Consider the following 15,601-nt stretch of genomic DNA (forward strand, 5'->3'; position numbering starts at 1 on the left):
CATCGCGTGCATCTAGCCACCAAGCTGCGTGCCCACCCAGTCACAATCACGTCCTTTGATGAAGGATATTGTGATTTCCCATCTCGCTCTACCCAGATCATACTCTTTGCAAGTCCTCTCCGCCCAACCAGAGTGAGGCGGGTAAGGAGGTGCTCGAAGGGGTCATTATATTACTTGCCGCGGGTGTTACCTACGGTTGCCCATCTTGCCCTCGTTGACCCCGATCCCGCCCGCGGGGTGCGTGCCTTAGAATACGACGGTGACGCTGTGGCCCCGCCACAGTTACCTTACTTAGATGCTTACCTATCCATCCAGATGCTACTTCTTCATCTACTTTCCAAATTATGACCTATCTGTGTTTGGCTCTATGTATATGCCCATGCTACCTCCTATATACTATATACTACCTGTTACTACCTACTATAGCATCTGCCTTCTACCAAGGGTCGGGGAGGAACATTGGCTTTGCGGTAAGTGGCGTACGGAGAGGATTCCTGCATTCGCTAGGACCCGGTGCTATTTCCTATTCGCATGCTACCGTATATTATTTCGTTACACGGGACACGACGTATGTAGTTAGCAAGCAAGCAATCAAGCGGGTGAGCAAGCGGGCAGGCAACGCCATACAAGATAAAGTAGCCTAGTTTCGAAATGCTGTCAGCCGCAGCCGCAGCCGCGGCCACGGCCACGGCCACGGACTACTATGTTAGGTATCTGAGAAGTCCTATGGATGGATCACACCGGCCAATGGCTCAAGTTAATATTGGTCTTGGTCAAACCCCCTTGGCACTCGTGGCTGTGGGGTGTGTGGTCACATTTGAGGGGATCGACTTTATTATTAGTATTATGATAGTTATTATTATATTTTCCCGGAGGGGTTCCGAGACGTACTACGCTCATGTCTATTACGGTTTGCTAATTGCCCGACTATCCGAGTCTTTTTTCGGGCGGCGAGTGGAAATACACGTTATGCGCATGCGCGGAGTCGGTGGGAATGGCCTATCTAACAATACAGCACAACACAACGCGATACACCATATCCTGTCCCATCGCAATCTAAACCACGCTTCTGAATACAGGATTCTTACGGCGCCGGGTACCTACTTACCCGGCAACCGTGGGCTGAGACATCATGCTAGGAGTCTCACTTGTTTACTTGATTACTTGCTTGCCTGCTTGCTGTCTGTCTCGCTTCCGCAAAGGGTACTATATATATATATACAAGAGGGTAAAAAATAAGAAAGAGTGGAAAGGGGGGGGGGGGGGGGAAGGCGTTTCCCGGACAATCAGCGACTTGATGGCGCCGCCGTGGCGCAGCGATGGCTTGGACATGCGCGCGCGCGAGACAGATAAGTAGACACATAACGGATTCCGCGCTGCCCAGAACGGCAGGCCGAAATGGCTGGGTGGCTGCTAGGGGGGGCTGATTCGGTGCCCCTCCCTCCCCCGGATGGGACTGAGTATGACGTAGGAGGTGGTAGAGTAGGAGTGGGTGTGAGAATGAGAGTAGGAGTAGACAGGTAAATCAAGATGGGGATTAAGGTTTGGACATATGGATATATGGCGAGGATATTTGGAAGTGGATGTATGGGAGAGACAGTTGGAGAGGCAGTTGGAGGGATATGCGCGGTGGTGAGTACCTAGGATATAGATTAGGTAGGTATAAGTGATCCGTTTGAAAGCCGTATTATAAGGAGATTAGTAGCAGTTTACTTTGACTGGTGAATTGACAAGTTTTCAATCAATATCGATCGAGTATATGGTAGCAATGGAATTAAACTTACTATTTATACCAAACTCTCCTAAGTGTCTACCTACCTACCGCACGTTGGCCCCTTAGGAACATCGGCAACAACTATAGGTCTCATGAAACAGCAGGAATATATTTCATTGTATATTTTGTGGTCCACTCTTCTATAGGCGAGATAAGTCTGATATGTCGCAGTTACACATGAAGGATTGAGCTGGTCTAAACTCCTATTGCCGAAGACTAACACATACAATTATTAAAGATACCTTATTGGCATCTATTGCGCTCCCCAAGCGCTATAAGCGACTTTCAATATCAATATTTTATTATGTTATATTCCTCTTTAGAGATATTGACTTGATACACTCCTGCTAGTTGATACTGAAATCTACTTGACGACCCTGCTTTCCTATATTTTATGCTAGTACTCTCATCTGATAATAAACATGCATTGGGCTTAGATTAACATTGCAGTATGTAAATAATTGTCGGTGGCATCTCGAGTTAACCTCAAGGTTGGTAGAAATTTGATGTTTCAACAGGCGTATGGTCTTGGTGTCATAACTTCTACAAAGGCTGACTAACGCCAACTACTTTCGAATTTCGACTTGAAATTAGACCCATATGAGCTGCTAGTAAAATTTATTCTCGCTAGAGGATATTCATGTCATATTTACTATATAATGCTTCGTCATAAATCAAGACACGTAAACCGTAAACCGTACGCCATGTGTAACATAAGGCTTTTAGCAACACTCTACTATATCCTTAGTTACTTAAATCTTACTCCGTACTATCTTCTTCAAAAACCACTAATACCGTGCCAGCTTTACATTTATCCTTCAGTTGAAATTAGCAATCACGAGACCTAACTAGTAAGACGCAAAGACTTACCCCTTCTTTATGCGCGAGCCTCTTGATGACGCCATCTTGTGGTGACCGAATGACTGTTTCCATCTTCATGGATTCTATACTGGACTTGATATGAGCACACCGCCGAGTTATCATGTCAGAAAATGGGAAATGGACTTACACGACGAGCGGGGCTCCTTTGGTAACTCTATCACCCTCCTTAACTTCGTTCTTGAGGATCTTGCAAGGCATCGGGGCTGCAACCGACCCTGTGATCTCTCTCAACCCCAAAGCTTTCTCGTACCATGACGGAGATACTAGTGTTAATTCCGTCTTAGTCCCAAGTTGGAATATGGTGACCTTATTATCATTATTGGGATCTTGAACCACTGTCGTTCCTATCCGCGTGTGGGGGAAGTAGGTTATCAGACTAGTCTTGTCGGAGCTTGAAACGAGGGAAGACACGAGATCTTTAAAAACCTGAGGATCTTCATCTTTCCGTATGACTCGAGCGTCGAACAAGCTGTTGCTTTTTTGAGTTATGCTAATATTCACCACCTCTCCTTCTTTCTGATCTAGCACATCAAGGGACTTGAAAATAAACGTTCGTTCACTGCTGTTTAAGCCAAAGCCGAGACACCCTCCATGAGGCTCAACAACCTCCGCAGGCTGAAAAGCAAACGTGCCAAGTGCTGCTTGTATATACACTTCAGGCTTGATTACCACGGGATCGAAAAGTTCCCCTTTCCACTTTTCGATAAAGCCCGTCTCGACATCTCCTTCTATGAACGCCGGTGACCTACATAGGCGTTTCAAGAACTCAATGTTAGTGCTCAAACCTACAACTTCGTAGTCGCGTAGAGCGAGCTCCATCTTCCTAATAGCAGTCTCGCGATCCCTACCCCTGACGATGAGTTTCGCAATCATCCCGTCGTAGGCTTCGGTAACAGTATCGCCTTCAACAAAACCAGCATCGATTCGGATGTCCTTGTCGACCTTGGGAGTTTTCAGATGAACAAGCTTTCCCGAGTCAGGTAGGAAGCCCTTTTCGGGACTTTCAGCGTATATCCTGGCTTCAATGGCCGCTCCCCTCTCGTGAATTCTGTCCATGATTTCTTTTTGCGTCAATGGTAACCTTTCCCCAGCTGCAATACGGAATTGCCATTCCACTAGATCCGTTCCCGTGACCATCTCACTAACGGGATGTTCAACTTGGAGTCGAGTGTTCATCTCCATGAAGTAAAAGTCGCCAGTGTCCTTGTCGAAAATAAATTCTACTGTTCCCGCACCCACGTAGCCTACTGCTAAGGCCGCCGTCTTGGCCTTTTCCCACAGATCTAGTCTTGCGTTATCATCCAAGTCTGGAGCTGGTGACTCTTCCAATATCTTTTGGTGGCGGCGCTGTATGCTGCAGTCCCGTTCTCCTAGGGCAACACAATTACCGTGCTTATCTGCGAATACTTGTACTTCAACATGTCTTGGCCGTACGATGTATTTCTCAACCAGCATAACCTCACCGCCCTCTCCGAATGAAGCTTTGGCCTCTGCTCGCGCGCTTTTCAACTGTTGGATAAACTCCCCTTCTTCCATGACGATACGCATGCCCTTGCCGCCACCTCCCTTTACGCTCTTTAGCAAGACTGGGAATTCGATCTCCTTCGCAAATTCCAACAGCTCCGCTTCGCCCTGTTCACTGCCATGATACCCGGGAACGCATGGTACGCCAGCTTTAGTCATGATCTCCTTGCTTCGGGCTTTGTCTCCCATGTCTGCCATGGCTTGAGCAGGTGGCCCAACAAACACGATGCCCTCTTGCTCACACCTCTTAGCGAAAGCGGAGTTCTCCGATAAGAAGCCATAGCCTGGATGTAATGCCTGAATACCGTGCTGCTTTGCTAATCTCACTATCCTCTCCCCATCAAGATATCCATTAGCAGCACCAAGGCTGATGGAATGTGGGGAGCAAGAAGCATGCTGTGCGGAGGCGTCTGGGTCAGTATATAACGTTGTGGTTTTTATACCGAGACGTTCAGCCGTCTTATTTATCCTTAATGCAATCTCACCGCGGTTTGCAATTAGTAGAGATGTTATAGGAGTAACGTGCGGTTGTATAGAAGAACTAGCTGAGGATAGGTAACGGGGAAATGGACCTCGGCGGAGATGTCTTGGCTTGATTGAACGCATTTTGAACTTGTTTAGATTAATGTGATACTCATGAGGTGACCACGAGAGGTACAAATAGTATATTGAGTTAGTTATAGAGTAAATACATTGAGTTAGGTATGTTAAGAGAAGGATAAGAGGGAAGGAATATATTTTTGTCCATTCCATCTTGCCGTCCTCGACGTAAGATGGATGAAAGCCGTAAGTAAGCGGACCCACCCCGCGAAAAGCCGCGGTTCTAGTGTAAATCCCCGGTTTCTGCCTGTCCTTTTACCTTTTAGCTATGGCCCAAGCTCCCAGCTCCAGCCTCAATGGAGTATTCCAGGGGTTCAGCCCCAACCCCAACGTCATCATGGGAGATCTGATAGGATCGCTGATATGTAGGATTATAATTTTTGACCCCTCCATCGCCAAACCACTTCACGCGACAAGAGATCCCCAACGCTCACCACCGACGCGATGGATCAGATATCTCTTAACCATGAGGCCTCGGCCGGCGACACACACAAGCAATTGGTTACGTCGCTTCCTCCGGAAGTTGTCCAATGCCTCGAAAATGCTCGTTTTGTAAGTCCCCCTCCAATCCCTGCTTATCATGTTCGACCCCCAGGCGCTAACCCAGAATCCCGGTATAGCTTCACCTGGCGACATGTACCGATAACCAACCGCACGTGTCGCTGATGAATTACACTTATATCCCTTCTTCACAATATTCTTCCGCGCCGGTTATCGTCATGACGACAAACCCTTCATCTAAGAAGACCAATAACCTCGTGGTCAACCCTAATGTCTCCTTATTAGTTCACGATTGTGAGCACCCTTAATTAAAGATTATTGTCGAAAAAAAAAACGCACTGGAAAAGGGCTAACCGCTTACAGGGGTTTCGCATAGGCCGCCAACCCAAGGCCGGCGGATGTCCGGTGGCTCTCCCGGACCCGAGAATAGATCGAGCCTAGCATCGCTACTGCTGAACCTTAACACGAGCGCCATATCTAGCATCAGCGCGACAATCAACGGGACAGCGGAGCTTGTATCCCGCGGTTCGGCCGAGGAGGAATATTATCGTAGCCAGCATCTCGAGAACAACACCTTCGACTCCGAGGGCGGCGTCGCGTTCAACGCTGCGGGTGGGCTGACATCGGGAGGGCAAGAAGATGGTGGTCGCGAGTGCTTCGTTGCGGGCGAGGAGGTGCGCGTTATACTGGTGCATATCAATGATATACGGACCAGCGACTGGAAGGGCAGCGTCAAGGATTGGGTTTTGGTTCCGGATGCGAATCCGGCGCCGACTATGAATGGTGGGGGAGGGGTTGGTCTGTGAGTTGGCAAAGTTGAGCTGCTTTTGAGAGAGATGGCTTTATTATTTGCTCAGTGTCGCTTCAGTTCAGCGCATTCGGTGAGTTATTTCAGAGACAGGAGGATATTCACCCTACAACATGTTCTATTTATGTTCTATTACATTGTAACATCGGGATAGCTTGTCCTATAGCCGTTTACATGGGTTAAAAACCAACTACGCTTTTTAGTCCAGATTTAAGTAGCGGGATATACGTGAAAAGAAATAGCCCGCTAGGCTACCTAAAACTATATCACGTATATACCTTTCCATGTTCACCATTTTCAGGGTTAGTTAATTATGTCAATGTTTAATTTCGAACTTGTTGACTTAGTAGATGAGTCAACAGATATGATATTTATTGGTATTTTATCGCACTTGGCAACGCATTTAAAAGTAGACCAGCGAGTGCAGTATTTGGTTCATTTCTTTTCGTTGTTTTGTCATCTAGATGGCTCAGATGCCTCGGCGGGCATTGTACCTGAGATGGTAGTCATACAATCTTCGAAGACATACACATCGAAGAGTAAGCCCTCCTGCTTTCTAATATATACATGCTAGGTTGAGCTACCGTTTTAGTGGGCATATTCCAGGTCTAAGGGCCTGGCTTTGTTATAAAAAGAGGATAAAATCGTGCAAGTCGACCTTATATGCTCTCTCTTCTTGATATTACTGCCCCATACTGAGGTTACGAGGCGCGATGCGCTTTCTATACGAGCATATAGAAATTCTTAATTTGTCGGATCTTGGGGTTTTGAATCGCCTTGGATCTCACGCGGCATGGGGGGCGGAGTCCGTGGTTCGGTATTTCGATATTTTGGTTCCATGATACCGACCTGGAGGGTAGTCAGCATGCAATTACTATTTCGTATAATCCCTATGCCTTTACGCGTTTATAGTCATGACGTAAGACTAGCCAAAATTGAGAAATATGTTTCATACCATTGATAATAGTCTCCAAACAGTATCTGTGGGCTGCGCACCAACACCGATCCAATACTTAGCTCTTAGTGTGTCCAGCTTGATGTCTTTGTGCAAATTTCCCGAGTCGTCATATGGGTCAGGCTTCGGGATCGGGTCGTATGTGCCGATGACCTCGAGTGGCTTGCTATTTCGTGCCGTTCTATTCCGGCGGTTAGCTTCCATGATACCACCCGGCTGGTAGTCTTTTTGGTTGAGTGGCTTATATAAATAAAACTAACCTCGCATGGGCGACTACAATATTGTAGAAAGGAGAGTTCTTGCGCCCGAAACGCGCAAGACGAATCTTCACTACCATCCTGATCGCAGTGCCGTTTTGTGGTTTGTAGGTCGACTGCGACTTACGATTGATTGTATTTTTGGTGTCGCATGCGATAAGGTTCCATACAGATGGATGGATGGAACCTATTCAATAATTTTGGCGGATCTGGAAACTGTTTTCTCCGTTCTAACCAATCGGAGTGATGTAATTGCTTAGTCAGTTGATCGTATGGTACTTATACCAGTTAAAGCCAATTAAGATCACAGCTTTCCCCGGTGATGTCAGTCGATCAGTTTAACTAAATCCCTAAACTCTCAAACTCCTCCTTTTTCAAGTAACTTTCCAACCTTTTTTGATTTTAGATAGTTTAAATTGGTGACCTCATAACTATCAACTTCCTAACATTATATAACTAGTATAATAAAAACCATGGCAATCAAAGTAAGTTAGGTGGCATATCAATACATCAAAGTTGGAAATTGACTTACACCATTTCAGACCTTATCGGCGAAGGCAGCAGCAGCTCTGGATCAAGAGCTTATGAGCACCGGTGCCTTTTCGCTTGATCAGCTCATGGAGCTTGCCGGATTAGCAGTCTCACAAGTTGGCACGCGCTTTAACTTGGCTAATTACTCGTCTGCCGGTATCTAATGGCTGCTGCACAGTGTACCGGGTTCATCCTCCGAATAAAGGCAACAGAGTGCTTGTAGCTTGCGGTCCTGGTAATAACGGTGAGCAACTCCATTGAACTGCATAGTCAAGATTTCTAATATGTTAAAGGTGGCGATGGGCTCGTTGCAGCTCGTCATCTTCGTCATTATGGGTATCAGCCGGCTATTTACTATCCAAAACAAAGCAAAAATGAGCTCTACCAGGTATGTAGGATATCGCATGCTGTCTTTGAAAGCTCCCAATACTATTAATACCCCGGAACTGGTTCTCAAGTACCCTCTGATTTCTCCGTCTCGATCAAGTCATAATAGCCATTAGCCACGTTCTTAACCGCTCTATTTCATCACTGTTACTATACCCCTAGACTTGTCTAGTGTATATCAACCCTTAGTCGTGGGCTACGACGCGTATATATTGTGTTTCGCTCTTCTTAGACGATTTGATCTAGCGTCCGATATACTGATCATAAACTCTCTCAAATAGCGACTCGCTAAACAGCTAGAAGACCTTGAGGTGCTGTTCGTGGAGGATTTCCCGGCGGCTATTAAATCGGCGGATCATATTGTGGATGCCGTTTTCGGTAAGCATTATTGTCGTACTTCGAATATACCAGACTCATCCATAAGCAAGGATTCAGCTTCTCGGGCGAGGTTCGTGAGCCCTTTCCTGCGGTGATCCGTGCTTTAGAGGACACTAAACTTCCCGTAACCTCCGTTGACGCACCATCATCTTGGAATATTGAAACTGGACCACCGGAATCCGGCCTGGGAAGCAAGTTCAACCCTGATTTCTTGATCAGTCTGACAGCTCCCAAGCCACTCGTTAAATACTTCAAAGGGCGTCATTTTGTAGGCGGCCGGTAAGGGTCTTCTTACGGTATGAGAAAGCCTCTTGACTGACGTACTCCACAGCTTTGTCTCTCCGGCAATTGCTAAGAAATATGATTTCGAGGTGCCAGGGTATCAGGGAATTGACCAAATTGTCGAGGTAAGTATTGGGGGGGGAAAGCTCTAATTGCAGAGGCTCGACCGGGGGTGCCCTCCCAAGCTGGAAATACCGGCTTGTCGAAGATGCGCATACCCTGTGTTAACTGACACAGCAACCGCCGGTGCGACTGTAAGGACAAACTGGGCTGGGACATCTTCCTTCCTGCATATCTTCGCTCTCTTCAGCTATTCCCCTAGGGCACCGTAACAATGGAGGATGATAGTCTTTGCAGAACTCGACATAGACGAGATATTGTTTCCCGCAGACAGGGCACTCCGCGGTGTGCTCAGTGCACATTAAAGTTGCAAGCTGGGTCTTTGCCCCGAATTGCAAAGAACACCTGAATATGGAAAGTCCCTGGAAGGACGAAAGTCTCGACGACAACTGTTGATTTGGCATACCATCCGTATAAACGTGGCTTATTAAAGTTGGTGTGGCTTTCGAGTACAGAAATAGGACACAGGCGTCCATAAGAGTTATTGTAATACGACTATAGAATCGCCACCACCCGAACCAAAAAAGCACATTTGACCACTGATGTACTGCTAATGAAACCCCTGTGGCAATTACTGGTCATGGGGATACGTAACAGACAACCCCGATAAATGTACAAGAAGGTGGTTTCTCATTTCTGTTTACTCTAGCAGTTCATATTTACAGTCTGCCTGCTCTTCCTAATTTTTTGTGCTTGTTTAATCCAGCATACAACTAAACGGAGCCATACTACTGCTCTGTGGTGAGCCGGAGCAAATGCTCCGTAACACATGTGATAGGCCAATATGGATCTGCAACGCTTACTTTGTTAGTGGTCCCAGTGAACAGGTCTTTTTTTATTTTTTTTTTATTTTTTATAATTCTTTCTCCATTTAGGCTTCGACCGCCTTTAGGTGATGCTCGTAGATTCTGGATCAATTCGACCAATCTTACTCTCTACACGAGCAAATTCGAATCAGAATAAGCTTACCCTTAGACAATCCACAAGAGAACGTTCTAGTGTTATCGTTAAACCTCTACTGATTATTGATACCCGCCGGCGGGAGTGAGGTTTTGGGGGATCACAAATCCATGACGCTTATCTGCTATTGCTAGTAACTAAGCGACGATCAGTAAGAGGATGCGACTGCAGCCTTACAGATCCGTCACTGGTTTAGGGGCTCTCTTTGGTGTAGGTACGTAGGTACTAGAGAGTTGTTCGCGGATAAGCAAATGGCCAATATCCTGCATCTACCGTGAGACATTCTATTTGACCCGCTACCTAATACCGACACGGTGGCGCCTGCGATGCAAATAAGGTCGCTGCATTGTTGACATGTAATCAAACCATTTCCTTCGAGGCATCCCTCGCTTGGGAGACACGCCATAGTAAAGAAAAGGGGCAACAAACGTTTCGAGCGAACGATCCAATCCACCACGTCTACGTCTATGCATCTTGGCCTCTCGGGATGTTCCCACACGATCCCCACACGATCCCCACGATCCGCATTAGAAACATACATGTGTACGCTGCATGTGTATAATTCCCATTACCCACACTAGATGTTCCTTTCTTTAGCCACTGTTCTGGCCTGAAATTTATGTAGGAGTCAGCTTCATGCCCAACCGTCCCGCTGAGTGCAACCGAAAGGATCATGTTCCCGCTCTCCGCCGTAGCCAAACGGCCGGGGCCATAACTACCTATGTAATCAAATACCTAGCGGCTTCGAACCGGCCGGTGTAAATGCCAAGCTAGGAGCATTTAGCCCGCTCGTAGCCCGCTCGGATAGATAGACAACAGATATAGCAAACGATGTTCACATTCAAGCTCGTAATCCTTTTTCCTCTCTTAGAAAACGAAGGCTTCTCCTCGTCTGCATGCGCACTGCCAGCGTCGAGTTCGGTATGAGGGCCGTTTTTCGATCCCGATTCATTCGCACGCGGCCCCTTACCAAAGTCATCGAGATTGATTCATCTCAATACGACATTGGATGCGTTGTTACCTTATAACTTTTGATCAATATTAGGCATCTCTTCCGTCATTGTTTGTATTCACTAACTATCCTTACTTTGTGGCCTCGGTTATAGATAACCTAGGATCGCGCCTAGCAGATCATCCAGCCTCTTAGAACCCGTGTCGGTGAGCAGGTGTATCCACATATTAACATCCTAATGCTCGGATCATACTCCTCGATAATTCATTGGTATTTGACTGGGCTGCCTGGGTGCGGTCTAGGATCAAGCAGATTTAGGGTATCACTATGTAGGTCGCGAAGCTTGATGAGCCGAGCTAAAGCTGATATCAAGCTGGAAGCATAGCTAGCCAAATTATAGATGGAGACCTTAAGAAAGGGCCGAATTTTCCTCTCATCAAGCCTCTGAAAAACAACGCACATTTTCTTTCGCCACAGCGGCTCTTGAACATGAGTATCATTCCCTCAAGCTTGATCATAGTGACATGCTGATATCGTTTGGTAGCTATGACGGTGAGTTATCTTAAGCTTATTTCACTCCGCTACGCTACGCAGAGCAAGCATTATTCTAAGGAATGGCGTCGCATATCGCGTTTGGTTCGTCAATCGCACGACAGCAGTGCATCAATAACGTCGATCATGGCCTCTTACGGATTCACTTATACACCAGGTAAGTATAGAACTATATAGGCCAGCTAGGTGAACCCGAGCTGACATGTAGCCTCGTGGTCTTGACTGTTCGCTAATCTCCGCTCGGGATAGGCCTCACTTGCGAATCCGCCGCTGACGCTGTCGAAAGTTGGGGGAGACTAGGTTGTTTGAGAATATTCGCCACTCTTCTAGCATCAACCATTACCCCCTGTCTTATGCACAGCCGGATCATAAGCCATAATGTGGCACCTATGTGGCTGAAGCTACCCCCTGTCACATGACCCCACTAGAGTACCTAAGCTCAATTCCGACTTTGTAAGGTTCCACTCCGTCTCCACTCCGTTTGCCACTTTACAACGACAACTTGCGAGGCCAGACGCGAATCTACGGGATTCCCATATGTAGAGACCCTTAACCTAGAGATAAGATGCAAAATTCTTTAGTAGGCAATGCGAATACGAATATTTCCCCATATTGCTAGCCACTCAGCCACTCTCGCACGATGTATACAGGTCGCATTCCTGGTAATTGTTTGCCGTGATAGCCCGAACTCCGAAGCATTCATGGCTTGACTCTTAGCTTCTATCGATGACTGGATACCGTAATTATACCTGCCTACCTATGTTTCATATCCAGCCCTACCGTATTATTTCCGCTTAGTGTTTTTGACAGGTGTCTGATGCTGGGGCGCAAACAGGGCATTTGAGATGAAATGTGACTGCGCTACACGTGTTATATTCGCCTCTATCACGAGACACGCCTCAGGTGGCGTAGTCGGCAGCTGTCCCGTTTAACTCATATGTATTATACAGTCCTGTGGCAAAGTATTTCTTCAACTCTGTGAGATACCGGTCTCGTTTAAAGCTATGAGACTAAGCCGTGCAGAAGTCTCTTGCTAGAGGCAAATCTGGACAAGACGCGATAGTCTTTTTTTACTCTATGTAGATCAACTGCTGAGTTATTCCCTGGAATGGAAGGTTTTACTACGTATATGACAGCCTGGTTTGTGATATTTAAGTTAAGATGGCACGACGGATACTGCCATGGGAAGGTATAGGTAAATTGGGATGAGAAATCGTAAAAACCTTTTTAATTACTTAGGTATGTTTCTAGTGCAAATGCCAAGTTCCAACAACGTCGATGTCATGGCTTCATAGTAATGGCCAGCCTCTCCCCTTGGGGTACTTTGCCTATCCTGTCTCATCTGATTTCTTACTCCTCCCCATACACCAAACAAAAACAATAAAAATAGTACTACCGAAACAAAAGCTCTATCCGTCCTTGCCCCCCTTTCAAAAATCTCGGTACGATAACAAAACTAACAAAGCAAACAAATAAGCTGAGACTCGAGAGAGGTCCCTGCATAAAAATGCTCTTAGAATTCCACCATGCCGTACGAAAATGTTCTAGTGGCCTAGTACTTGCAGACGATGCGAGAGAAAATCATATCATGATTCATATATCATCGCATCAAATCCACCTTCCTCGGAGGTAATTGTCCAGAGTCCAAATATACTGCCGTGTTTTTCTCCTTAAGAAGTTGGTTATGCTGATCTGGCCTTTATTCCCCCCTTCTCAAGGATTAATATGAAGGTAAATGCAGTTTGGACGAGCTGGGCAAGGTGTTGCCTTTCAGGCTGCCTTTAAGGGCATCTCGGTAGGAAAGGCATGGTAGTCGGAATTGGTGGTACTCCGGCTCTTGCTTCGACTTTGGCTCGGGTCTGGACTCCAGTTTAGGCGCCGGCTTAGGCTCCAATTCTTGTGTGCGTTCTTGTTGTTTCTTTTGTCCACGTTTTTGCTTTTGCCCCTTCCTCTTCGGGCGTGAATTCCTTGATCCCTTCTGGACGAGATCCTTCTTCTTCGGATTGTCTTGGCTCTTAGTGTGGTCTATGGAGTGACCGCGGAGACCGGTAGGGATAGTCGCGGACGAGGCGCCGGTAGTAATTGCCTGGCTATAGAGGAGGGGCTTCTTCTGTGCCTCGGGTAGCACAGGTGACCTTTGCTCATCCTCTTCACGTGGAGCAGCTAGGGTGTCCTTAGGAATGGAATATTTGGAAGTACTAGCCTTGGCCTTCTCAACGTTTACCTTGGCTGATACGACGACGACTTGTGAACTGGTTGGTGCTGGAGTCTCAATTTTGGCCTTTGTTTGAGTCGGGGCCGCAGTTGGAGTAACGATCGGAGTAGCAACAGCTCCTGGGGTAGATGCAATCTGGGATGTAGCAGACCCTCGAGGAATCTTGGCTTTAGCTATGGGAACAAGAGGAATCACCGGGATGACCGCGGTTGATCGGGTAGGCCTTTGAATTCCTAAGGGTTTCCCGCCCTCCTGCTTGTCAATTCTGTCATCTTTAACGGTATCGGCGCTGAATACTACTGGAGAAGTCGGGGCGCTGGAAGCCACAGTTGCATAGCTCGTAGCAACAGGCTGCCCGATGCAGTCTACAGTAGCAGATTTCGCATAATTGCCTGCGAAAGTTGGAGCAGAGGCCAACGGGGTCACAATTTGCTTGCCTTTTAAGTCATTGCTGGATGCTGTTGCACGAATATCGATATCGTCAGAATCAACCGGGGTAAACGATATAGGCAAATGCTTCTCGTTGGGCATAGTGATGTCTGGCTTAGCAGCATCTCTTGGCCATACATTAGATGGGTTTGGGAGAGAAGATGACGAGTCTTGCTGGTCCATCTTGGCAAACACCATCCTATGTGTCCTATTTGACCAGCGACGGGTTCCTTTGTCGGTTCTACGACCAGGCTGGCCGCCCACAAGGCCTTGCTCCAGGACCGGTACAGGAGGTCGAAAATATGGCTGAACCGTCAAGTTCAACGGGATCGCAATTTGATAGTGGAATGCGCTAGCCCGAGACATTTCAGATGAAGTAACGATAAAAGAAGCTACCTTTTGTGGTGGTGAAAGGTTGTGTGCAAAGTGGTCTTTAGTGGAATTGCTATTTATTGCCGGATGACCGGCCTTGAAAGGGCGGATGCTTGTCGGGCCATTGAACCCCATCAACCAGTTGCTAAATACCGAAACGGTAACATCATTTCGGTCCGGTATGGCCGCTACGCGAAGCATGCCTTCCAGACTCGCGAGATTGTCGAGGTATTCTTTGGTCTTCGACAGTACAGGGGCACCGCCAAGACCTACGTTAGAACAAAAGTAACAGTAGCGTGCTACGATATGTCGCTCGTAACGAGTCGTGTCCAGGCAAGCTGGTGCTCCGGGAGCCACATGCCCACAGAAGAAGTTAACAGCGACATAAGCGTCCTCGCATATGCAACAAAGCCAGTGCTCGAGTCGACACATCTTGGCTGTCGATTTTGCAGTTGAAAGACGAACAAGTTGTATTGGATCTCCCTGTTTCGAAGCTTTGATAGGCGAATGGTTCAAAGGCAATTTAGACAGCCAAGGGTTTATGTCGTTTATCCTATGAAGATGTCGATGTTGAAAGGACAAGGCTGGGGAAAGGGGGAATATATATAATTAAATAGAAGATTTGTTGGATGTATTTGTTAAAAAACAACCACATCGTTTCGTAACCATCTTTGTGTGAGGAAAGTTCTCTGATTCACGATCTTGCACTTTGTTGCACAACACCTTGTATTGTCGACCAACTCATAAGTAGCTTTAGTCTTGTGATGGGTTGTTCCGAACAGACTATTGGCTGTGTAGCACCATATAGGACTAAGCACTTACTTGGAAAGTGACAAGAACTGACTCAATATGTGAGCCCGAATTCGGAAGAAATTATCGGGAAGGAAGATACAAGGCCGAGAGGTTTTCCGGTTCGTGGTTGTTTTCTGGACACGGGATCTACGTATAAAACCGAAAACCGGGGCATATGATAGCTTCCGAGATTTAGGCTCTGAGCTGAATATACTTATTTTAATTGTTTAGGTTCTTGTAGGTAATGAACTCAAAATTAGTAGTTTGTTGGTTTTTTTTTAATTATTTTCTTTTTTATAATAAACAATTTACGGCCAGTTTTGCTTAGAT

At 46.7% G+C, this 15,601-nt stretch overlaps 5 protein-coding genes across 5 annotated transcripts; 2 read left to right on the forward strand and 3 right to left on the reverse strand.

The window, feature by feature from the left end:
- Positions 1-2,533: 2,533 nt before the first annotated feature.
- Positions 2,534-4,786, reverse strand: F4813DRAFT_381786 (carbamoyl-phosphate synthase L chain, ATP binding domain-containing protein; the record flags this gene model as incomplete). The annotated part of the gene is made up of 3 exons (XM_049245718.1): positions 2,534-2,590; positions 2,645-2,723; positions 2,784-4,786. The coding sequence occupies 3 exons, from the start codon at positions 4,784-4,786 to the stop codon at positions 2,534-2,536; spliced, it is 2,139 nt and encodes a 712-aa protein (XP_049097910.1).
- Positions 4,787-5,065: 279 nt separating this feature from the next.
- On the forward strand, positions 5,066-6,407 carry F4813DRAFT_365869 (uncharacterized protein). The gene is made up of 3 exons (XM_049243963.1): positions 5,066-5,332; positions 5,401-5,575; positions 5,645-6,407. Exons 1-3 carry the CDS (start codon positions 5,225-5,227, stop codon positions 6,085-6,087), a joined length of 726 nt encoding a protein of 241 aa, XP_049097911.1. The 5' UTR covers positions 5,066-5,224; the 3' UTR covers positions 6,088-6,407.
- Positions 6,405-7,531, reverse strand: F4813DRAFT_365871 (ribosomal protein S16, mitochondrial). The gene is made up of 3 exons (XM_049243964.1): positions 7,305-7,531; positions 7,045-7,225; positions 6,405-6,938 (listed from the first exon to the last, which is right to left on the reverse strand). Exons 1-3 carry the CDS (start codon positions 7,379-7,381, stop codon positions 6,834-6,836), a joined length of 363 nt encoding a protein of 120 aa, XP_049097912.1. The 5' UTR covers positions 7,382-7,531; the 3' UTR covers positions 6,405-6,833.
- Positions 7,532-7,774: 243 nt separating this feature from the next.
- On the forward strand, positions 7,775-9,031 carry F4813DRAFT_381788 (YjeF N-terminal domain-like protein; the record flags this gene model as incomplete). The annotated part of the gene is made up of 7 exons (XM_049245719.1): positions 7,775-7,786; positions 7,844-7,952; positions 8,011-8,076; positions 8,126-8,220; positions 8,501-8,597; positions 8,648-8,876; positions 8,929-9,031. 7 exons carry the CDS (start codon positions 7,775-7,777, stop codon positions 9,029-9,031), a joined length of 711 nt encoding a protein of 236 aa, XP_049097913.1.
- A 4,152-nt stretch (positions 9,032-13,183) lies between these two features.
- On the reverse strand, positions 13,184-14,911 carry F4813DRAFT_391229 (uncharacterized protein; the record flags this gene model as incomplete). Its single annotated transcript, XM_049247134.1, has 1 exon — positions 13,184-14,911. One exon carries the CDS (start codon positions 14,909-14,911, stop codon positions 13,184-13,186), a length of 1,728 nt encoding a protein of 575 aa, XP_049097914.1.
- Positions 14,912-15,601: the final 690 nt, after the last annotated feature.

The sequence above is a fragment of the Daldinia decipiens genome (genome assembly GCF_022478715.1).
Source record: "Daldinia decipiens strain CBS 113046 unplaced genomic scaffold F4813scaffold_26, whole genome shotgun sequence".
Taxonomy (NCBI): Eukaryota; Fungi; Ascomycota; class Sordariomycetes; order Xylariales; family Hypoxylaceae; genus Daldinia; species Daldinia decipiens.

Excerpts from the sequence above, each read along its gene's own strand:
- F4813DRAFT_365869 (XM_049243963.1), top strand. The coding sequence starts at position 5,225 with ATGGATCAGATATCTCTTAACCATGAGGCCTCGGCCGGCGACACACAC. Across the intron at positions 5,333-5,400 it reads GCCTCGAAAATGCTCGTTTT|CTTCACCTGGCGACATGTAC; the intron begins GTAAGTCCCCCT and ends ATCCCGGTATAG. Across the intron at positions 5,576-5,644 it reads CTCCTTATTAGTTCACGATT|GGGTTTCGCATAGGCCGCCA; the intron begins GTGAGCACCCTT and ends AACCGCTTACAG.
- F4813DRAFT_365871 (XM_049243964.1), bottom strand. The coding sequence starts at position 7,381 with ATGGTAGTGAAGATTCGTCTTGCGCGTTTCGGGCGCAAGAACTCTCCT. Across the intron at positions 7,226-7,304 it reads ATTGTAGTCGCCCATGCGAG|AACGGCACGAAATAGCAAGC; the intron begins GTTAGTTTTATT and ends CCGCCGGAATAG. Across the intron at positions 6,939-7,044 it reads TTTGGAGACTATTATCAATG|GTCGGTATCATGGAACCAAA; the intron begins GTATGAAACATA and ends ACTACCCTCCAG.